This window comes from Mytilus edulis, chromosome 11, assembly GCF_963676685.1.
Source record: "Mytilus edulis chromosome 11, xbMytEdul2.2, whole genome shotgun sequence".
In the NCBI taxonomy this organism is placed as follows: domain Eukaryota; kingdom Metazoa; phylum Mollusca; class Bivalvia; order Mytilida; family Mytilidae; genus Mytilus; species Mytilus edulis.
This window is the reverse complement of record NC_092354.1, coordinates 65882853-65907543: the sequence shown is the minus strand read 5'-3', so window position 1 is coordinate 65907543 and position 24691 is coordinate 65882853. Positions and strand designations below refer to the sequence as shown.

General features: G+C 33.1%; 1 protein-coding gene across 1 annotated transcript; it reads right to left on the bottom strand.

The window, feature by feature from the left end:
- Window positions 1-2115: 2115 nt before the first annotated feature.
- Window positions 2116-24151, bottom strand: LOC139494494 (uncharacterized). The gene is made up of 10 exons (XM_071282654.1): window positions 23903-24151; window positions 22226-22324; window positions 21105-21203; window positions 17328-17426; window positions 16652-16747; window positions 14377-14494; window positions 12755-12853; window positions 11557-11709; window positions 4997-5524; window positions 2116-2213 (listed from the first exon to the last, which is right to left on the bottom strand). Exons 1-10 carry the CDS (start codon window positions 24149-24151, stop codon window positions 2116-2118), a joined length of 1638 nt encoding a protein of 545 aa, XP_071138755.1.
- Window positions 24152-24691: the final 540 nt, after the last annotated feature.

Genomic DNA, 24691 nt, shown 5'->3' with positions numbered 1-24691 from the left:
CATGGGGCCCCTGATACTCACGAAAGGCCTCATGGTAGTCTCCATACTGCCCATCAGTTACCTGTCTAACCTCACGCATACTTGGCTTACCATATATCGCCTGTGTGTTATGTTGGAATAGCCGTATTTTATCTATGGCCTCCCCAATACTTCGGGGCTGAAGGTTAGAGATTTGCACTCCCAATTATTTGTTTTCAATACCCTGGTACAGTCGCATTACGGCTTGCTCGTACATGTAATCGTCAGAGAGGTTTCTAAATGCCCTGGTGGCCAAGGACAACACCCGATAAGCCCAGTCCTCGAGAGACTCCATAGGTGCTTGCCGGGCATTGTCAAACTGGACCTGGGCAGTCTCAGGGAGCGCCTTGAAACCGAAACACTTGTGTAGCTTCTCCACAAGCTCCCTATTACGGACCTCCCTGTCTCTTTCTGTAATGAGGGCATGATATTCACTGGCTTTTCCCCCAAGACACCAGCAAAGTTGGTCCTTGCATTCCTGAGGACCCCATTCACAAACCTCTGCGTACCTTGCAAATGTGAAAAAGGCCTGCCAGTTGCCCTTCCCGTCATACTTAATATTTTTTGGGGCATTGATAACTTCAGAGACGCCACCTACAGTTTCTAGTGCCCCACCTATGTTGTCAGGTCCCCTTGTGTTATACTATCCTCAATATATGGTACTGGGTAGGCCTGTTGTCCATATCTCACCCCTGCGGTGACCCCTTGTGGGGGCACCGCTGTATACTCTTGATTATACTGGTTCTTGGGTTGTCCATCCCCATAGTCATGAGATGGGGTCTGCCTTGTGTCAGCACCCCTATTGTCTTGCCTCTTGCCATACTTACTGCAGGCCATCTCATACTGTCCCCCACCAGTGTAAGCTAGTTGGGTACAGGGTGCTGACCACTAACCTGCATAGTTGCATGCATGACCCATAGAGTGTGAAGGTGTGCCCCAATAGTTCGGGGTAAGTTTGTCACACGCACGGTCTTTATCTGGCCAATACGGCTTGTTCCCAATACTACCCCTGTACATGTGGTGAGGGGGACTACCTTGGTTTGGATCACCAATATCATGGTGACTCCACTCTTTTTTCTGCAACTGTTCCCTGTAGCCCCCATTTCAATACCCAGTAGGATCAGGTCTAGCATTAGCATCCCCGGGATATGGACTATATTCAAGGAAGACAGAGTCCATCTGGCTGACCCTTCCAAGGGCCCGGGACTGTGCCCCTGGTGCCATGCTTCTTGCCTAAATGCGGATTGGCCTTGTACTCGGGATGGTGTGACCTGTGGGGCAATGTGTCCCCTGTTAATCATCTTACCATGCCTGCCTTGGAATGAGGTGGTGGTCCAATATATTGGCCACCTCCATTTGGGCTGAAGTCCAGCCTGGATAAGAGGCTCATTCTTACTCGAAGTTGGGAGATTGTGGCCAAGTCTCACTCAATCACAGAGCCCTTGCTCTCCCTAATGTCCATTATTTGCTCCCCAGTTTTTCAAAGAATAAACAACAACAAACATCACACTTAATCCCACAATTAGTTTATTTAATAACACAAATACTTCTGCTTCGGGTAACCCGTCCTTTTGGTCTGCGGTTAAAAGAAGTAAACAAAACAATAACACAACGACTGGTAACCCTTCCTTCTGGACTGCGGTTAACAGAAGTAATCAAAACAATAACACAACGTCTGCTAACCCGTCCTTCTGGTTTGCGATTAACAGAAGTAAACAAAACAATAACAAGACGGCTGGTACCCAGCTGTCCCTTCAGTGTCAGCAAGGTAATCTGACGTCTACTTGGACAATCTTTTCTCCTCAACAACCGTGACGTATTCCTCCAAAATACTCCACGAGTGCCTGAAATGACTTATTCCCTCGCTGGAATAAACCAAATCACCTTTCCCCTTCTGTCTTACTGTTTTTGCCGTCCACAACCGGCACGGCAAAAACATAAAAAAAATGTGCCTTAAAGACGTTACACTGCCCGCTGATTGCTCGCAGCGCCAATGTTGTGATCCCGAGTTTTACTCAAGACCGATATATACCTTGGATGGTCGTTCCTGCAGTCAGGAACGGTCGATTGCTCTTCTAGTCAGAATAGTCGTCTGTATTAGCCATTGTATTCAACCGGAAGAGGATGGTTTCTGGGAAGTGCTTCGGACATTTCTAGATGGTCTGTCTGATGACCTAAAACTAACCCTCCGGATACTACAAGAGTATATGAAACAAGTCATATTGGAATCAACATTAGCACGACCAACATATACGATAAGTCTGTGTCATAGCATATGTTAACAAATAAGAGGTTGTTAGTTAACTATTAGAAGAACATTTTGTACCGTTTATTCATAAGATACCGTAAATCGTGAATAAAAAACATATGCGTGGCATATATTAGTAGTACGATGATAACAAATGACCAATAATCCTTTAAAATGATTTTCAGTGAGTGTTAACCCTTAATATAAAACTCGTTTCTGAGAAGAAAAAATGTCACAGTTATGATGTAAGTTATTTCAGTTGTCAATGGTTTCCTAAACAAAAAAGAGTAGTACATGTAAATGACACAATGGAAAATTCACACAATTGTCATTTTCCTGATTTGGTACAGGCATTTCCTAATGTAGGCTGAAAATGGTGAAATTAAGCCTGTTTGTATAACTAGGTAAACTCTAGCTGTCATTTTTCTAAAAAAAGAAATTTCATGTTTACACTGGAAATTCTACACACAAATCTACTATCAAAGGGGAAATTTTTCGTATCAATAAAGTTAGTCGTCCTTTTATGCATGAACGGTGGTGTTCCTTTGGCACTGTCTTTTGGTTTTGATAAATCACAACTCGTTTGTAATGCCCATGTCTTTACTCAATTCGTCCATGGATTCAAATTAAAGATTTGATATGGAACTTTGTTTGTACTATAGGAAACATATGTTAAATAGAATGTTGTTCACTGTGCCTAACGATTTAGCTACGATTCAGATAAACGATTCTACAGATCAACTTATTTTGAAAGGTTAACAATTCAGCACTGCAATAAGATCTTTCAATACTGTTTCGGTTGCTTATAATACTGATTTGTTTTATCAGTAAATTAAAACAATACCCTTACTTGCATAAAGTCATGTTTTGCTCTGACTGTTAATAATGTCTTAACGAATCCATTACATTTTTGAACTGATTTATATTGAAGTCTTATATGCACGATGTTTTATTTGTTTTTATTGACTTTAAAATAACTGTCAGTAATTTTGAGTACGTGTCATGTTTTTTGGGTTTGTCTTTTTTGTGGGGAGAGGGTATGGGTTATTGGAATGTATCAAAAGTAAATCATTTTGCAATAATTCGTACATTGTGTGTTTATGTTGTATTGCTACGTCACCGTGAATGGTGAGTATATTTAAAATATCTGAGTTTTGCCGTTTCAACGGCCACGACCATTGATTAGCAGGATTATCGCTAACCCTTTGTAAACTATATAAATTAATGAAAATTAATGTTAAATACGTTAACACATTTTACGTTTTGGACTATTCGAAATAAGCATTAACGATTAATAAGATTTTCAATGTACATCTGCGTATGAATTACCAGTCCTGAATTTTGTGCATCCATCACAGCAAAGATGTGAAGATGTTATTTTAAAAACTTCTTAAAAAGAACAGAAAACATATGAGACATTTAAATGTGTTGACTCATTGTCGGAGTAGAACAAATTTGACATATACATGATAAAAATGTGGTTTAAACTGCACAACAAATTTGAAATTATTAGCGATAGAGAAAGATATCTGAGGGATATTTAAACGCATAAGCCGAAAACAAACTGACAAAACACAGCATTGAAAATTACAGATATGCGAAACTGGGGTTGAGATAAGGTTCTTCGAAATAATACACATATCCCCTTCCATATGTGACACATGTCGTGTTGCTAATATACTGATTAACATAAGTGGAATTCGGTAATCTACCTTGCATTGGTCCCTATGAGTTGCAGCAAACATAATCATTGGCATTATGTCTTCAGTATCTTCAATGTAGGTCAATACTGAATCAACCCAGTGTTTAAGTATATCTGAAACAAAATATATTATAATGTATCGATATCGAGCGACTTCAAGTGTATTTTTGTTAACACTGGTAAGCAAGCAATTTTTTGGAGGTTAAATTTGAGTAACAAATCAATACTGAAATATTGAAGCAAATTCAATCTTAAACAAAGTTAGAGACACCGTTATAGGTTACCGATGTTTACATTTCTAATCTATTAAAAATATACAAATTAAGGCAAATAACAAAAACTAAGGGAATCGCAAGCACTAAAGGAGAAAAGAAAGAATAAAACAAAGTAAATTTGGTGTTAAACTGTACGACACTCTATCATACCGTATGGTATTCCATTAAAATACACCAATAAGTAAGTCACACAAACTAACATATCGAAGTTAATTGTACAAAATACCTCTTTTTGGTGATTCCATAACTATTTATAAGCTTACCACTAAAGTGTATATAATATTCTAGTTTCTATTTAAGATTTAAGTATGGAATACAACCTGAATATGTAACATATTTCAATACAGTAAAATTACAGGAAGCTTGAATAGTTTAATAGTAATTGGATTATTCCATTGTTAAATTAAAAGTTCGTCCAAGTTATATACATTGAATTGCGTTTACTGCAAACGCAATGAAAGAGAAAGATCAAAGAAATACAAGTCTATTTTCAGTTTGGAAACATAATCAATTGTCATATAAATAATCGTTTATATATATATATTTATATATCGTTTCTACCTACGAAAATGCCTGTACCAAGTCAAAAATAGGACAGTTGTTATCCATCCATGTGATGTGTTTGAGAGCTTTTTATTTTGCTATTTAATTATAAGGACCTTCCGTTTTGTATTTTCATCGGAGTTCAGTATTTATGTGATTTTACTTTTTCGATGACGATAAATTTGTTATTTAGACGGTAAAGATACTTACCAGCAGCAGTTACTCCTTCCGGATATTCAAGTAGTTGATTATGCAGACCAAATCTACCATCAAACATCAATAAAAAAGATCCTCTATGTTGTATGAAAAGTTGATGTGTCATATCATATGATTTTTGTCCACCAAAATCGATCAGGTCTGAAGGTGCCAATCCTATTTTGTATTCTCCATTTCTCACTTCTTCTAAAATACCAGATTGCAGTTGCAGCTCCTGGAATTCTAATGACTGTATAACAGTTGTAACTGTTGGTTTGTCTGCGTTTAGAATTTGCGGTTTCAAAAGTTCAGGACAAGATTTAGTTTTAGAAAAACTTGCCTTTTTACCTCTTGAGAATTTGGTGTTGTTTTTAACTTCCTCTGTATGTTTGGCTGGTAATGCAGATGCTAATACATTTCTCCGAACAGATTGACCTGACTTGTTTAGAGTTGATGTTTGCCCTTTAGTGTCATTTTCAGACATTTTACGAAAGTTTGGTTTACCTCGCAGAATTTTAGAAAACACTTCATGGCCCCGTTCACCTATAATATTTTAATAAATCAGGTATATTTGCATTTAAAGAGAGGTATACTTATACATATTTTAACATTTTTACAAAAAGAAGTTACGATTGGTAAAGAAACTTTGATAATTCATTATGTGTATAAATAATATTCTTTTCAAAGATGTGATTTAAAAATATGAAAAATCTAAGTAGCACTGCATTTGATGTTGTTCGTCCATAAGACCAGCTATCCTTCTCTTGAAATGTAGATCATAGACGGAGGAGTGGATGTTAAATGAAATCTTCGATCTTGAAATAACACAGATGGGCAAAGATACAGAAATTTATTCAAATTGGTCTTCTTCTGATCAGTAGTGAATGTCTTGCATACGTTTGGCATCCATTTAGTGCTGCAGTATATACCAATGCAAAATTAAATTCCAAGCTAAGTTGAGAGTGCCAAAATTCAATGTCATTGTCTCTATGTTAAAGAACATTATAACAATCAAACACACATTTCTTTTTGGACTGCAGTGCACATTTCCCTGTTGTCCTACTTTGCATTAACTATTGATAATATTGATAGTTAAATTATTCATGCCCTATCCCTGTATAAATCAAAAGCAAGTGCACTCTTAGAAAGCAACATTTAATCATTTTGTCAATGATAGTTTTTGCTTGTAATTCATTTTCGTGAGCAACATATTGCAAACTATCATTACAAATTTACATTAGAATACATATTTATTAGCTAATTCTACGATCCAAAGACATTCGTTTTAAAATATGAAGCGTTATATTTGTATTCCAATCATTTGAAACTGATAAACCGCGCGAACTTGTTTAGGTTTCTGTTTTAAACAAACATATGTTGGTGTTTCGTTGTGAAGACAATGCATACATTCAACTGAACTTGAAAGGAAGAGTTACGGTGTGTTTGTTCGCCAGGCAACCACAACATCAACAAGTTAGCATCAATATCAAATACCAGTAATAATGGTAATATGTATATAATATATGTCTAGATAAAAAGTCAACGATATTTACGTATTATATCCTATTTCGACTCTTTCAAATCTCAAGAGTCAATGCTAAATTGAGGTTCATTATATGGCTTTCCAAATACCATTTCAATTCCTAATATCACTGAAGAGGCATTAGTTGTCAAAATCCAGATATGATGTATCAATATTTGCACCTCATGTTTGCGGTATACAATCTTTTTCACAGGTTAAATGTTTTCTGTTTGGTAATAAATTATTTATAAGATCCATTTTGTTTCATCTAGTTATATGTGTATTTGGCAGTCAGCAGGGTTTAAGAACATCAGTTGTTCGACCGGACAGTCAAATGCGTTTTTTACTATAGCAAGACCACTCTACCGATATAGCTTACAGCAGACCTTGATCTTCATCGTAAAGACAACACAAAGTCAACACAGAAAATATATGATTGGCTTAAATAGATAATTATATTTTGTTTGTGATTTTATGGTAATATTTAGTTTTATTTATGCATATGTCACGCGTCGATAACTCGTATCGTGGCTTTTTCATTTATAACAGCAAGAGAAACTAGGAAAAATACCTTAAATGAATTCTAAATATCTCTAAAGTATTTTAACATAGAAGACTGCTTGAGAAATATCCATAACTTTTGCCATAATGTATTTAAAAGAGGGGCGAAAGATTTTATAGGGACAGTCAAACTCATTAAAAATAAACTGACAACGCCATTGCTAAAAAAAGACAAACAGACAAATAATAGCACAGAAGACACAATATAGAAAACTAAAGACTACGCAACACGAACCCAACAAAAAACTGGGGGTGATATCAGGTGCTCCAGAAGGGTAAGCAGATCCTGATCCACATGTGACACAAGTCGTGTTGCTTATGTTATTACAAATCCGGTAAAAAGGCTTATAGGTTGCATTTCAGTAAATATTGACAATGCAATTTACCATAGGAACTCCTTTTACGGCTAAAACTGTACCCCTTTTACTATTGTAACAAATTTGGTTTGGTCATAGTTTATTTATTTTTAGGTGAAACACCAGTTGTCTTTCCCTGTTAATTGTGTTTCTATATATATATAAGTTTCTCCATAGTTGGAGCACCATCTATTACTAAAAACACCCCTAAAATTGGTATAGTCTTGCTTTTCACCCCTTCACGTATAATGGACCGTTCCATATGGTAGTATATAAGCCAGCTCAAGACAGAGAAACTTTGTCAGTTTTATGTGGACCGTTGAAGTGATAACATCAGGATTAAATATTCCAACTGGTAAGTAGAGTGAATTAAGTGATTCCAAAGGATATATAAATAGTGTTCGGATTTATATGTGGATGTTGCAATAGTGATTGTGATACAATGTATAAAGTGAATCTGATATATATAAGTGATTTGTATTAATGAGAATACAAGGTGTTTACTTGCTGGTGTTGCAAGTTGTAATGTTGTGGAAGTGTATTCGTGAAAGTGCACTGTGTTAAACCTTACCAGTTGGATAATATTCATTGTGTGTGAACTCAAGGAGATAGTTAGTGCGTGAGTTCAGCTGTGTTTATATGTATATTCCTTGTGAATTGAAGGATTTGTGCATGTGTAAATGTGTCATTGTGTTATTGTGATTAGTTGCAGATTAACAAGGTGATATTAAATATTGGTGGACGTTGTAAATAGAAGTTGTATATATGTGATTTTGTGTTCATACGTTTTATGTGATACTTACTTGTTGATGCATGTTGCAAAGTAATCTGTTGGTGACATGGTGTAATAAAGGGCTGTATGCATGTTGCATAGTTATATATTAGTGACATTGTGAATACATCGGTCTGATACATGTTGCATAGTGATTGCAAAGTGACATTGTGTGTATATATTCTGTAATAAGGCAGTGTGTTTATGCATTGTGAATGAGTTACTTCACCTTGCATTTTGATTCATGTGCATTGTGCTGTGTATATAGTTTTTGTTGTGAATCAATTTAAGGATGTGTTAATTGTTTTGAATAGGACAACTGGTTGTGGTGAAAAATTGAGCTGAACACTTGAAATCCTGATTTATTCAGATACGGATCCATTGATCGTCCGGTTACACGTTACATATTTGGTGGCAAGCGGTGGGATTTCATGTGTTTGTTTCTGTAAATTCGTATATGATTGAAAGTTGTTGTAATATTTCAAAGTTATTTGTGTGTTGCGTTTGTAGCCAAAGTATGGTAAACAAATTTAAAGTAAAAAGGAACATTAAGTCAGACTGACAGTTGAAATTAAAATGGTAGAAAATCTGTTTGATTTTGAAATTGGACTTTTATCAAGTGAAATTGAAAAATTGGAATGTTGTTTTAGACACTGTTTTATGCAATTTCAGCCTCTTATTCTTTACAAAACGAAAATGATTCAGGAATTAAAGATGGTGTTGAATTAATAAGAGATACTGTAGTGTTTGGAAGAGGTAGTCATGAGCCTGAAAAGAGGAACCATTTTGGGGTAAAGGATCACTGTATATGTGTATATAGACAGTTTTGTAGTGTATATAGTGTACATAGAGTTAAATTTGAGTCCGTCGGATGGAGACGTTAAATCCGAGGCCCCATGTACAGGAACATGTCACGCCCTGTGCATGTAAAAGACCCCTCCTGCAGATTTCGTTAAGAGTAGGCTCATTGGGGCCGCTGCAGAGGCAAAATTTGTTAGGGACCTTCGTACTTTATTCTTTGTCAGTGACGCTCAAAATTACAGACGTTAATGAGGAAAAGGTTTATGTTGGAAACAGATATTTTGAAGTGGGAAGTTTTAAACAGTTTTATTGGAACAAAAGGAGAAATATACTGTGAATAGTGTTTGTTCATAAGAAGAAAGTTCAATATGTTTGATATGGCTGACAGGAATTAGGACATATGTAGACTTTGTTTCTACGGGTTGTGCCTTGTGATGTCATCAGTTAAGACCTGATGGACAAAAGGGTAGCCTGACGTTGTGGTCAGAAGATATGTCCAATGGAAATAGTGACTGCGCTATGGTAAGAGTTTGGGTATGAAAAATGACCAATTTGATAGATGTTTTATCAGCATGTCAGATGTATTCAAGGAGTCATGCGAGGACGCATGATTTTTGAGGCGTGAGTAGTGTAACAAATTTGGTTTGGTCATAGTTTATTTATTTTTAGGTGAAACACCAGTTGTCTTTCCCTGTTAATTGTGTTTCTATATATATATATAAGTTTCTCCATAGTTGGAGCACCATCTATTACTAAAAACACCCCTAAAATTGGTATAGTCTTGATTTTCACCCCTTCACGTATAATGGACCGTTCCATATGGTAGTATATAAGCCAGCTCAAGACAGAAAAACTTTGTCAGTTTTATGTGGACCGTTGAAGTGATAACATCAGGATTAAATATTCCAACTGGTAAGTAGAGTGAATTAAGTGATTCCAAAGGATATATAAATAGTGTTCGGATTTATATGTGGATGTTGCAATAGTGATTGTGATACAATGTATAAAGTGAATCTGATATATATAAGTGATTTGTATTAATGAGAATACAAGGTGTTTACTTGCTGGTGTTGCAAGTTGTAATATTGTGGAAGTGTATTCGTGAAAGTGCACTGTGTTAAACCTTACCAGTTGGATAATATTCATTGTGTGTGAACTCAAGGAGATAGTTAGTGCGTGAGTTCAGCTGTGTTTATATGTATATTCCTTGTGAATTGAAGGATTTGTGCATGTGTAAATGTGTCATTGTGTTATTGTGATTAGTTGCAGATTAACAAGGTGATATTAAATATTGGTGGACGTTGTAAATAGAAGTTGTATATATGTGATTTTGTGTTCATACGTTTTATGTGATACTTACTTGTTGATGCATGTTGCAAAGTAATCTGTTGGTGACATGGTGTAATAAAGGGCTGTATGCATGTTGCATAGTTATATATTAGTGACATTGTGAATAAATCGGTCTGATACATGTTGCATAGTGATTGCAAAGTGACATTGTGTGTATATATTCTGTAATAAGGCAGTGTGTTTATGCATTGTGAATGAGTTACTTCACCTTGCATTTTGATTCATGTGCATTGTGCTGTGTATATAGTTTTTGTTGTGAATCAATTTAAGGATGTGTTAATTGTTTCGAATAGGACAACTGGTTGTAGTGAAAAATTGAGTTGAACATTTGAAATCCTGATTTATTCAGATACGGATCCATTGATCGTCCGGTTACACGTTACACTATGAAGTTTTGAAAAAAATCTTATCCTAGAATTGAAAGTTCATATAAACCACAATTTTTTTCAAAGGTCAAAATATAGGGCTGTGGGCCATATTTTCAACGTTATATGCCCTGAACTTCTCATAGTTTAAACTAACACTAATTTTCTTAACTACCCCTACCTCGAATGAAAGGTTACCACAGATTTCTATGTAAGCAATATGCACATGTTAATTTACTGGTAACATTCCCAAGTTATGTCTCTATGAGATGGAACACAGAGAGCATAACTGTGAACCGGTATGTAAACAAAATCAATTGTCTATGAATATTCAAGATCTCCCCAAAAGAGGCGTGTTTTGAGAAACAGCTGTATTTACAAAGTGCAACCCTATATATATACATATGTTTTTCTTGTTCATAAAAACAGCTAGTTGATTGATTTATGTTTAACGCCTTTCTCAGAACCAGTGTGCCATTTCATGGCTATCAGATTAGATTGGATTACTCCTGCAACTCATTCCTTAATGTAATTCGGCTTGTGAAACAGAACATTAACTACTTATAGCACATGACCATCGATACCCTCAGAAAGATAACTGTTTTTTTTTTATTTATAATTGGACCATGCCATCACATTTCGATGCTTATTTTGTCAATATTTTGAATACAAAAAAATGCTAAAAAATCAAGAAGCTTAACTAAGAAAAAAGAGATGAGTTAGATTTTTGTTTTCGCTTCACTTGTCTATCAGTGTATACTTTATTTCATAATATTGTAAATATTTGTTTGATTGTAATTGAAAAACAAACATAAACTTTGTCCTGAATAGCATTTTAGCAGACGTACCCTTTTTAAGTGGGATCATTTCCTTTTTTTCAATATTAATGCCATTTCTTCCAAAATATATGACAAGTCCATCTGTAGAATTCCACTTAAGAGGAATTTCCTCGCCAATAAGCACACTTGCTAAAGTACTTTTTCCAGCCCTACAGGGACCACCTAATAATAAGAAAAATAATAACACTCCAACGATTGTATAAATATAACAAATTATATTTATCATTCATGATTAATTTGTTTTAAATGCGAGGTTAGGAATTGTAATGATTATCTGTATCATAAAATCATTCTAGATAAACTATCAGATGAAAAATCTTTGCCATTAAGTTGTCACAAGTTTAGACGTGTATATGTATATAATTCCAAAAACTGAAATATTTAGTTCAATGTTGGTGGCCGGGTTATCTAGAGCGGTGGACACATGTGCAGTCGGTTGGTGTTCTCTCGATATCCTAATAACATGAGTTCTAATCCCTGTGAGAGAAGAACACACATGTGCTTCTGCAAAGTTGTGGATTTAGCATTGTTGTGCTGATATTTAGAGAATTGTTTTTATATTTAGATATATATTTATATATATCATTAGTCTAAACATCAGTCTCACAATATTAGATCTATAAATTTGCTCTTTCCCTCGCCGGGATTCGAACTCATGCTACTTAGATATCGTGACACCAAAACGCCTGCAATTTATCCGAAGCTTTTGTTGGCAGAGTGTTACCTTTCCTCGTCAGTTTTAATCTAGCGTCGAAATACAGTAAATGGTATATAAGGCATGAAGATGGATTTCTTACAGATCAGTTGAAATATCTATAGTAAAGGTCAGTAAACAGGATTTGAAATCACATATTTGATACACTACAGCACCAATCGCGAGCCTCATGTCCAGTTAACTAGAACACTCGACCGTATCCACTATATAAAGGATGAAACTTCAAAAGTCGTCGTATTACCTTTTCATGTAAGGCAAATCTAGAGATTGAAAGCATAGTTTGAGTGTTTAAGTGATTTGTAAATAACTGCCGTCAAAAATGGCCTTTCATTAATATCCTCCTTATATCTGCCGTTTATGATTTAATTAAGACAACTTTAGAGTTATTTCGAATTTTTTGAATTGTAATGATACTATATGTACGTATTGAGATCAACTAATAATATAAATGTAATTTATTTCTATTATGTTTCTATTAAAGAAATATTATACCTAGACTCAAAAGATTGTCGTAAGACAGATATTCCCCGTGTGAGAGCATTCGTTTGAATTCTTCAGCATCAACCAGCCACGGTAGTTGAATATCATTCTCTGAAGAAAAAAGTGTTACAAGCATATACAATGTAATTATATTGCAGTACACCTTTTTGGATGGGTTTGTATTGGATCAACTAATCATCATTTTAATTGTTCGATGTTAATTACAAACAAGTACGGCAATGTATCCTGGCTTAAATATCTTCTTTTGGGGAGGGGGAGAGAGGGAGACACAAATAATGCCTTTAATGTATTCTGACAAACCAAGGCTGTTAAAAGGATTCAGTGGTACACAATTCAGTCTAACATGTATCCTGACTTACCAAAGCTATTATTCAATCCAAATCCAAATTGTTAGTTTATTACATGTAAACCGCTTTTGTTATAATGTAAAATAAACAAACTATCCCAATTTAGAAATTTGATGATTTATGATTTATGATACCAGCATGTTCATATTGTTTTTAAAGACAATATTAAACCAGTGTTACCACACATATAAAAAGAAGATGTGGTATGATTGCCAATGAGACAACTCCCCAAAAGAGACCAAAATGACACTAAAATTAGCAACTACAGGTCAACGTACAGCCTTCAACATGCCTTTATTAAACTCTGTTTATTTCAGGTTATTGGTGACAAAGTAATTATATATAACTATTCATAATTACAAGTAGTATCTTATCTCGTCTCATAAATAAGGCGGGTTTTTTTAGTTTTGTGAAGATGTATATAGGATGTTCATGTAATTGGCTTAATTTTTTGCAGCTTCAACTTTCTACATTGTATCTCTCTGATGAAGTTCATTTTTTGACGCATGAAGTGTTTTTTTTTTCTAATGAGCTTTTATTCAGATTTCTTGACGTTGAAAAAACAAAAACTAATCGCATATGATGTTTATTAACAAAACTACGTTTTGATCATTCTGATGCATTTGAGATTCAGTAACAGTGAGATTTATTGATAATCATTTTTTTTTATAAAATCATGTCTTTTTTTTCGCACATTCCGTCAAAAAATCTCTGTTTTAAACATATATGCTGTGTAATATTTATCGTGTTCTGGGTAATATATGTACAAGTATCATGTACCATGTTTTGAATTAGCAATCGATAAGTATTGCTAAAATTGAAAATCTCTAAAAAAAAATAATAAAAAAATCGATACAAAACGGGTTAAACCAAAGTAAAACTTTAGAACAAGTTAGTTGGATATAAACGGTTTGTGTCGAACATAAATTTTGTATCGGATCTTTCGAAATAAACGTTTTACAGCAGTCATAAAAAAAGGTTCTACTTAGTAGCCCAAAACATAATACTAGTGTTTAAACATTAGCTATTGTCAATATATACATGATATAGTCATCCACTATATATTTCACTAACCGTATAAAATTATGTTATAACCACACATGTTTATCATGAACAAGATGATTCCATTTGATAAGTTATCTTAAATGTGCATTACTACACATTTTACAATCTTCATTCTATGACTGGTGTGTTTATTCTCTCGTTTTAATAACAGAACTGCATATAATTTTAATAAAAATTAGACTACAAAATAGCAAAACGTACCTTTTGTCTTGTCCGACTGTATTCCTTTTGGTAACTCAGATGTATCACTATTAATTTCTAGTATCTTGCTTGCTACACTTGAATTTTCTCTAGAATTACCTAATATTTCTGCGTTTTCCTACAAAATATCGAAGTAGATTATGGCAATAAGGTTATTAATTCACTGCTAGAATTTATCAATCCTTCTAGATGCATATCGTTGGTATGATCAAAGGCAATGCTCAAAACATGCATTTTGTTTTTGTTTTGGAAGAATCAAAATATGTTTATTTTTTGAAAAGCGACATGAACATATTTTCCGAAAATCCGCAATTCATTTGATTGACTGACAACGATCGTGTATATTTTAATAGTCGTATTTATGTTTTTCGATATTAATGCACGTGATATAAGTCTTTAAATAACAATCAAAACTTGGTTGTGTTGGTGTTGCTCAGTCTTAATTTTAATACGTCGTGCTTTGTATACTGTCATTTGTCTTTTGGTATCTATCGCGTTTTGCCATGGTATTGAAAGTTATATTTTTTAATATGTAAATATGGTAATAACAGTAACGTTGATAAACTTAACATTCCTTGATCTGTTTATAACGTTTACGTTAATTAACTTAAGGTGGTACCTAACACTACAGGGAGATAACTCTGTAAAATCAGCTTAACGTTTTAATTACGTTGTGTTGTAAAGGGAATATTAAGCTTCTCAATGATCAAAATAAACGTTTGTCAAACTGCTATATAACCAGTGTATTTTTTCTGATAAGACGGTTGGTTAACATATTTTGATTTTTTTTTAACTTTTTGTCAAAGAGTCAAAATAAATACTTTGTCAAAATTTTATGAAAATTAAACGAGCCAAATTAATTTCAGTTTAAGTGTTGGGTACCACCTTAAGGAAGTTCGCTACTCAGTTTCGAAATAACAAGCTTTTCATAACACTAGTATATATTTATAGGGGTTTGCTAAAGGAATCAAAAAATGCAAAAGAAAAATATAGGTCAATGTGCTTGTTTTCGAGATTTATTGTGGGAAAATGTTCTCTCTTGATTTTTCATAGCTTTATCATTGACAAATTACAGTTTTCAAAAACTATTAAAAAATAACAAATATTTTATAAAACGTTTACAGATGGCTTATATTTATACATTTAAAAGATTTATAAAAAGAACTAGAGGCTCTAAAGAGCCTTTGTCGCTCACCTTGGTCTATGTGAATATTAAACAAAGGAAGCAGATGGATTCATGACAAAATTGTGTTTTTAGTGATGGTGATGTGTTTGTACATCTTACTTTTTTGAACATTGGCTGTTTACAATTATCTCTATCTATAATGAACTTGGCCCAGTAGTTTCAGTTGAAAATATTAGTAAAAATTTACAAATTTTATGAAAATTGTTAAAAATTGACTCTAAAGGAAAATAACTCCTTAGGGGGTCAATTCACCATTTTGGTAATGTCGACTTTGCGGTACATAATTGCTGTTTATAGTTTATCCATATCTGTAATAATATTCAAGATAATAACCCAAAACAGCAAAATTTCCTTAAAATTACCAATTCAGGGGCAGCAACCCAACAACCGGTTGTCCGATCCATCTGAAAATTTAAGGGCAGATAGATCATGACCTGATTAACAATTTAACCCCGTCAATTTGCTCTAAATGCTTTGGTTTTTGAGAAATGAGCAAAAAACTGCATTTTATCACTTTGTTCTATTTTTATCCGTGGCGGCCATCTTGGTTGGTTGGTCTGGTCACCGGACACATTTTTCTAACTAGATACCCCAATGATGGTTGTGGTCAAGTTTGGTTCAATTTGGCCCAGTAGTATCAAAGGAGAAGATTTTTGTAGAAGTTAACGACGACGGACGCCAAGTGATGAGAAAAGCTCACTTGGCCCTTCGGGCCAGGTGAGCTAATAATGGGGTCAATGGGCAATTTTTTTAAGGCATTCAAATGCATAAAAGCAGAGGAATCCGAGAATCTGACAAAACCCAAAGCATGACAAGTGAACATCCTTAACACGTGTTGGTTAGTTTATAAGGTTGAAGTTTATTAACCAAACAGTGCGTGGCCTGTTCATAACGTTGACGTTTTTTAACTTAACAATTGTAAGTATGTTTCTAACATTGACATAAATTAACTTTTGTTTATTTTTCTATACATGTCCCAAGGTAATCTGGAAAAAAATAAAAGTAAAGATAATAAACGTGCGTGTAAACATTGAAATGTATAAACTATAAGTATATGAATATGATAATATGCATGCAAATGTGTGATACCTTAAGAAAATCAACTATCTTTTGAAATGTGTAAGCATGCATGTTGTTCTTATTTCGTACATATCCATCTTCAGCTAATTCATAAGGTGTTTTACCCTGTAACACAAAACTTTATAATGATAAAATTATATAAATATTAAACAGTAAGAGGTAAGAGGTAACGTAGATAATGTGTTAAGACAGGGAGAAATATCTTTGTACTTTCATTTTTATCATTCGTGCGTCCCTGATGAGTCTTGTATAGAAAAAAAAGACACAAAAAATGGTAATCCTTGTTGTATAATGAGTTAATAGCAGATTGTCTATTATTTGTTAACATTTGAAAGGTTTGACCAAATTTTAATTTTATTATTTTCAATTGCATAGGAATAAATGAACAAATAAACAAATAGACTATTATCAATATTTAGAACTTTGTGCTATTTAGTTTTATTTATAGCTTCAATTTGAACAACTTTTAGCCGATGCTTCACGGTTATCAGTTGTTACACAAGAAAAAACAAACTAACAAATCAAAATCATGAGGAAATCGTATCAACTCAAAAAGATAGCCTACGTTTCTTGGCGAGGTAGTTGACCACAATGCCACATATGCTATGCATGCCTTTACATCCACATTTAGCCAGCGTCAATGTGACACAATAAGGATTATACAACTATTCTAGTATCAACTAACCTCAACATTTCTAGCGGATAAATCGGCACCTAAACGAACCAAAGTTTCAACAGTGCTGTCTTTTCCATAGCTTGCGGCTTGGTGTAAAGGTGAACTACCCTAAACAAATTAATAGGGAAAAAATAGATTCAACTGCATTTATCAATTATGAAAACTGTAAAAAATGGGTTAAGCGAATTTAAAAGTTAAAATTGGAAAATCATTTCGATGTTCATTGATATTGATAGGCTTTTAAAACATTATAAACGTTATATATTTACTCCGGACAAATTATGTGTTTGCATTTATTTCCTTAGATGGCAGATTCAATGCTTTTCATGTCTATAAGGTTTCAATCAATTTCCTTAAATTGTGTTCGTCCTTAGATTGAGTAATTTAACTTATAAATGCAGAATGTGTTCATAGGGACACAGCTGATGCCCACCTATAATATAAAGTTATAGAGAGACATATCTCAAGAACTTTAAAAGTAACGCTACCATTATTTGAACTTAAACTGAGTTTTGTGGTAATAATCATTGCATATACATTTTATAACATTTAGTTGAGACAAACTTGAGTTAGATTTCGTAAACAAAACAAATCAGGGTTTTTTTCAGTTGTAAAGGAGCATAACCCTAGAATGGAAGAAGAAATCAACCAAATTCATACTTCGTCTGTGTTTTGTGGTAATTAGCATTGTGTATAAGTTTCATAGTAATTGGTTAAAGAAAATTAAAGTAGAGAACGGAAACGAAAAATTCAGCAGTTTTTCCTTTAGTAAAGAGGCATAACCTTTTAACTGGAAAAGAGGCGCCACCAAAATTCAAACCCTTTATGTGTTGTGTGGTAATAATAGCAATGTGTATAAGTTTTATATCATTTGGTAGAGACAAACTAAAGTAAGAAAACGGAAACGAAAAATTTAGCATTTTTTTCCTATTTTAACTACAGTTAGAGATCGGAAACCAATTTTGGAACGTACAGACGGACTGACTGACGGACGGACGTAAATATAGACGGACAAGGGTACAACTTAATACCCACTCAGCTACAACAGCGGCATAAAAAGCAGAGGACGGATGCATGCCCTTTTTCTCCCACGTGGGCACAAAAAAATAGTTTAAACAATCTATGCACAAAAAATTACAAAAAAACCAAATATGTTACATTATAATTCTTGTACTACATAAACAAACGACAACAGCTAAATTACAGATTCCTGACTTGGGACAGGCACATGTTAAGAGAATGTGGTTAAACGAGTTAGCAGGATCCCATCCCCTAAAATGGACAGTTATGTAACGGTAAAACATAAGAACGAACTATAAAAATCAGTTGAAAAAGGCTTAACTCATGATCATCAAATGGATAAACATACAAATACTACAAATAGGTGGACATGGCCGGGTACTTGTACATCTCAACAACAAGAAGACACATAACCTATTCGTTCTTCATTATCTTACAGGTCCGTTGTGTGCTTCTTATAAGTAAAGAAATGTCTTTTCTACATCCCTTCAGAAGGTACACAAAATACAAATGTAATATTGAAAAAAAAGGAACAATTTATTTCTTTTAGAAAAATTTGTTATATTATCCTTTTATAGATTATCAAGTCACAAATAGCCACTTCTTTTTTTATTATAGAAAAGATTATAAAAAAAGAAAAAGTGAAAAGAAATGAAATAGAATAAAATAGTCGCAAAAAAGATAGTATTTTTTTTTTAAAAACTGAAACTTCTATCATGTTGTAATGTTAGCTCTTTGCAAGTAACCGCTGATCAGCTTATATACGAGTTAACGCATTCATGTTCGTTTAAGTTCAATGATGCATGCATATGCAATGTATCTTTAGATTTACAATAATTGCATATACTTTATTAAAGTTTCAAAATTATATTTAAACCTTATAGCATTTTTCTTCAAAACATGTTATATATTTGAAATATTTATCAATTATAAAATCAGTTTAGATTTTTTTATCTTAAAATTATCTAAAAAGAAGTATTTCAAATAGTTTCCTTTAAAATTCATTTGCAGGGGAGGTAATCTCGGTTCTAATTTTGTTTCCACGTCAAATCGATTTAAATTTCCAATTGCATTTCAATTACGTACATACACAGATAAAAAGGGTTATAATTTATTTCTATATTCATTTAATTTTGTTAAATGTACAGTTTGCTGGTTGTTCGTTCGCAACCCATGACAGTGTTACTTTAAAAAAATGTTGCAAAATCCCATCATTTACATTTACTTTACTTTTCCTGACTTCAAAAATAACATGAACATGATAAAGAATGAACAAGTGTTTTTTCTTCCAGACATTGAAGTTTTGTAACTCAATCAAGATCACCTGGGTTAAAATAAGACTAAAGATACTTGAGCAGATTCGGAAATGCAAGTTCGGTCCGGTCATTGGTTGACATAATTGAATTTTGAACATTAGCGAACGTGAGTACTACAAATATATTTAAAACGGTACATTATTTCCTTACAACAAACAACACATTGAAATATCTTTGTGGTACTCGCGTCCGCTCAGGGTTAAGAATTGATCAAACGGACGCAAACACTTCTGGTTTTCACATAATTACGTTTTTCAAAAGATGAGAGGGGTATTTAATCATTTTCACACACGGAAAAAAAAGAAAAATTATATTGTTTTTTTGTAAGATGAGACAATATACTTTTTAGAAATAGCCATGTTTCTTGGATATTATTTATTCTAATTTCAAAGAAAATATGGCAATAGGTTATCATATCTTGTCCTTTATACTTACATGACTATAAGAACTGTTAAAAAAGAACATCATATTTGCAAAATGTCAAGTGCAGATTTAGTCAAAGACGAAAACTAGTCTGTATTACTTGTCAGAGAACAAATTCATCAATAAAAATACAAAAGAACAACAACATAGACTTTATTATTCTCTTATTTAGTATAATACTTAAAACTATAAGCCTTCTTGAATTTGAAAAAAAAATTGCTATAGTTTACACTAGAAGATAAAATGTTAGCTTTATATTGGAAAGGGGTTGAAAATGTAGTGGGTACAGAGAATAATAAAAAACAAACTTAGTCTCACTCTTTAATGAAACATGTGTATTTAAAAGTAATATCATTTATTCATCTCAAATAAATAAAAGAAAGATATAGATTCGTCTACATTTAAGCAAAAAAAAAATCAATCAATCAATAAATGAAATACATAAAGTTAAATATTATGAATTGATTAGTTAGACAAAAAAAGATAGACAAAAGATAGAGCTGGAGAAAAATCTCTGATCTGTTCATTATCAGTGGATTTCATTTATGAAAAATTGTCAATAGCCGCAGGGAACTTTTAAACACCTGTCATCTCGCTGATCTTTTGATTGTGTTTGTATTACAAAAACCTTAGTTAATTTAAGATGGTTGTAATTGATGATGTTTTGTTTCTTTTGTATTGTAATTTGAACAAAGATCGTTTATCTTTCTTTGCTGAATGTTTTATTTCATACATTGTGGGGTTTAGATTGATTGATTGATTGTTGGTTGCTTTACGCCGCATTAGCACAAAAAGGTGGGGTTTAGATCTATTATCATGATTATGAAGAACAATATATTCAATTAATCAGCCATGTTATCAAACCCTTTTAAAATGTTATAAAAAAAAACAAATTACTCTATATGATAGAAAGAATTCATAACTATTGATGTAACTTGAGGTTGAAACTTAGGTATACATTTATCATAATAATGTTTATTGAAATATGAAATTTAAAGGAAACACAATACTAGCTAGGGATGCTTACCTTATAATTTGTTGCTGAAATGTTTGCACCCAATCGAACTAAATGTTCAACAGTATTTAATTTACCATGTCTGGCTGCTTGGTGTAGAGGAGTATCCCCCTATAGATAATAAAGAAAATACGTTTATACCGTTACATCATCCAACTAGTAACAACTGCAAAAATGAAAATAGAATCACAGGTCAAGGGATTGTTTTGCGCCAAAAAACTATTTTAGACCCACCTTACAGTGTAAGTGCCTGTCCCAAGTCAGGAGCATGTAAACCAATGATTGTCGTCTATTGGTGTACATTTTATATCATATAAGTTATTCGTTCATTATTTCGTTCATAAATCAGACCGTCCGTTTATGGTTTTTTATTTTTCATTTCGAAGCCTTATATAGCTTACTGTGCGATATTGATTTTACCCTATGTTTGTTTGGGTTCGTGATGCTCAGTCTATGTATGTTTAGTTAATTTTTATACATTGCCGCTTATGATGTGTCTGTATAATTAGGAATACTGGTTTGGAAAAAAAATGCAGTAAATACTTATATCGTATATTTGTTTGAACATATAGAACACATAGTATACTTTCTACTACAATAATCTTACTCAATCCTCATAAAGGGTCCCTCATGTATCATTTGGGAAAATGTTTGACATCGGCGTTTTTATCATATAACTATTTGAGAAAAGAATAAATATACAATAATATACCTCAGATAAGACATATAGCTCTACCACACTTTTGCTTGTAACTTATGCATGTTTATAAGGAAACAGTTATTGAAAATGGATGCATATTTGAATGTTACGACACAAAACAAATGAACATGCTATCTTTACTTTTTATAGACCATTATAGAACCACTAAATCGACCCATGTCGCAATTAACATACGAAAAGTCACAACAAAGCATGTAGTTACTACGAATAGTGGTAACTTTGTCACAAAATTGTTTTGGGTAAATTGGTATCAAATAAAGGCTTAAATGCTTGAGACAACTGTAGAGTCCTTTTGCACGTTTCTTTCAAAAACAAATATCGTCATTACTACAACCAATTGATATTTGTTACACTAAACACACAGACGGGAAATTCAATGTAAAATAGTTAAGTTTAAGTAAAACATTGCTACCTCATTATTAATAGCTGACAACTTGGCACCAAGACTAGCCAAAGCTTTAACCATGTTACATTTTCCTTGGCTTGCTACTTGATGCATAGGTGAGTCACCCTACAAAAATTTCGATTCATTAATGTGCTGCTGTATTTATATCCTCAGTATGACTAATGGCAAGACGGTTTTACACTCATGGTTGCTGAAATATTCAGTATGGCAAGCTACGCACTTATATGACTTTACGTTGGACAGAATCAAATAAAATATTTTTTAGTTAACGATTCATGTAATTGAGGTATTCCGAAATATTCACAATTGCCTTACACATTCTAAACGTGTTACGCATTTTTTAATGCAAGTATACAAGTATTTAGCTTGAACAGGGTTATAGGTGAATGCCTGGTCGACAAAAGGTTGGCTTCATGTTTCGCAGAAACAGGGTACACATTCAAGGTGAAGAATTATGTATGCAACTTACAACTGTTCCAGTGACTACTTCACAAACCTCTTTAGGGGACGACCATTTGATATTCTAGGGGGGGGGGGGGCAGGAGGATTTTGAAAATAAATAACTCAGCCTTGAAAATAACAAAAATAAATGGTTTGTTATGTGGTAGTTTGAAAATAAATAACCTGACCTATAATTTATTGAACATAAATAACTTGGCAGGTCTTTTAAAACAATTTTATAAAGGCATGTTTTAAAGTATAAGGTAATACCAGATTCTACCAAAATTCTTCTTTTTGTCAAAATTTTCGGGAAAAACTTCCCAAATTTTAAATATTAATATCAATACATACTACACCATATATAAATATGAATTTGATAGTAAAATGTCTGAAAATTAGTTTCATTTCACTTGGAGTATACAGTATTTACATCAAATAAAAGTATTAAAAAACGTACCGCGATTTTTTTAGATACCATTTGCTGTTTTGACCTGTATTGTTGTTTGTACGTATGCAATATATGCTGTTTTGTACGTATGAATATATGCTGTTTTGAATTTAGAAGATTCACTTCCAGAGGACGATGATTAATTTTGGTTGACTAAATACATAATGTATCTCATCGAACTTTATATTTGATGTAAGTATTTTCTATCAATTAAAAACCTATATACACATGTATATATACTTAAGTATATTATGAATTCTGGGTATATGAATTTGTGTTTTAGCCTTGAATCACCTTAATAATTGGTGATCCAATGACTGGTTCTGTCTGTCATTCAGTTGTCACTTGTTTAGACATATACTAGCTATATAAAATAAAAAACACGAGGTAGACTGCAGAAAAATATTTTAATATTCTTCCTTTTAATAGTATTAAAATGTATTAAAAAAAACTATTAATTAGACAGGCATGTTGTTTGGACATGCATGCAAACATTACAAATACTTCATAAAATACTTTGGCATTTATACAAATTAAAATACAAAGGTAACAAAAGTTTAAAAGAAAATGACTAGCATTAAGTCGTAGAAACAATTTTTGATAACAAAATGTTTTAATATATATTCAAATGTCCATATCTCTGGGAAATAGGTTTCCCCTTTCTAATATTGTTGTATACATTTTGTTGTTTGGCAGGAATTCTTCTTGTTCTTCTGCAGTTTATGGTCTTGTGATATAGATTTTAGTGTTTTTTCTGGTACAAAAGTATAGGTGTGACATGGAGTGGAATTCACCATGTCTATGAGGGCATGAGCTGCAGCCAAAGACATAGTGCCAGCCTTCGCCACCCCACCCCCAAAAAAACACATATTCTTGTTGCCCTCTGTTTGTTTTTCATTTTCTTTTAATTTCTCTTCAACCCCTTTGAATGCCTTTGATGCAATATCAGTAAGGTTGATCAATTGTTCTTTAAAGTTTGAATATCTTTCACATGTTGACCTTGGTACTTCTTTTTTGTCGTTTACCAGATTGACGATATCCATATGTGTGTATTTAAGTTCATTTATTTTCAATTCATATTCTGTTCCTTATAGTATCTCGTTTCCATTTGTAATTTGTCAGAATCACAGAATGTAATATGAGCATACAGTCTTTTCTCCCTTTCTTCTCTTGACCATTGCACCAGTACTCTTTTGGACGAAAATTTCCATCTATTACTGGCACACATTCTTAAGGTAGCACAATACAAAGATTTTTCATCTCCAATCAGACATCTTTAAACTGATGTAATTCCACTCATCTTTCCTTAAATTTTATAAATGAGGTACCAAAAGAAAGAAAAAGGATTAATCTTTCAAATTGTGATTATTTCATTATGACATAATTATTACATCATTAATTGTTATGTAATTAGTTGCCATATTGTGATGTCTATACTTGAATGAATTTAGCTTCTTTGTTATTCATAGCATCCCAAAATATTTTATAGATTCTTGCACAACACAGTTTGACCTCCAAAACTGTGTGTCAGATTTTTCCTATTGTATTTCATTCTCTCATAAATCTTCAATGAAGTTGCAACA

What these genes read in the sequence shown, in the direction of transcription:
- LOC139494494 (XM_071282654.1), bottom strand. Translation starts at nt 24,151, where the DNA reads ATGGATATCGTCAATCTGGTAAACGACAAAAAAGAAGTACCAAGGTCA. An exon ending in TATCCGCTAGAAATGTTGAG is followed by an intron (nt 16,748 to 17,327) that starts GTTAGTTGATAC and finishes TTTGTGTTACAG; the next exon opens with GGTAAAACACCTTATGAATT. An exon ending in AATGATCCCACTTAAAAAGG is followed by an intron (nt 5,525 to 11,556) that starts GTACGTCTGCTA and finishes AAAATATTATAG; the next exon opens with GTGAACGGGGCCATGAAGTG.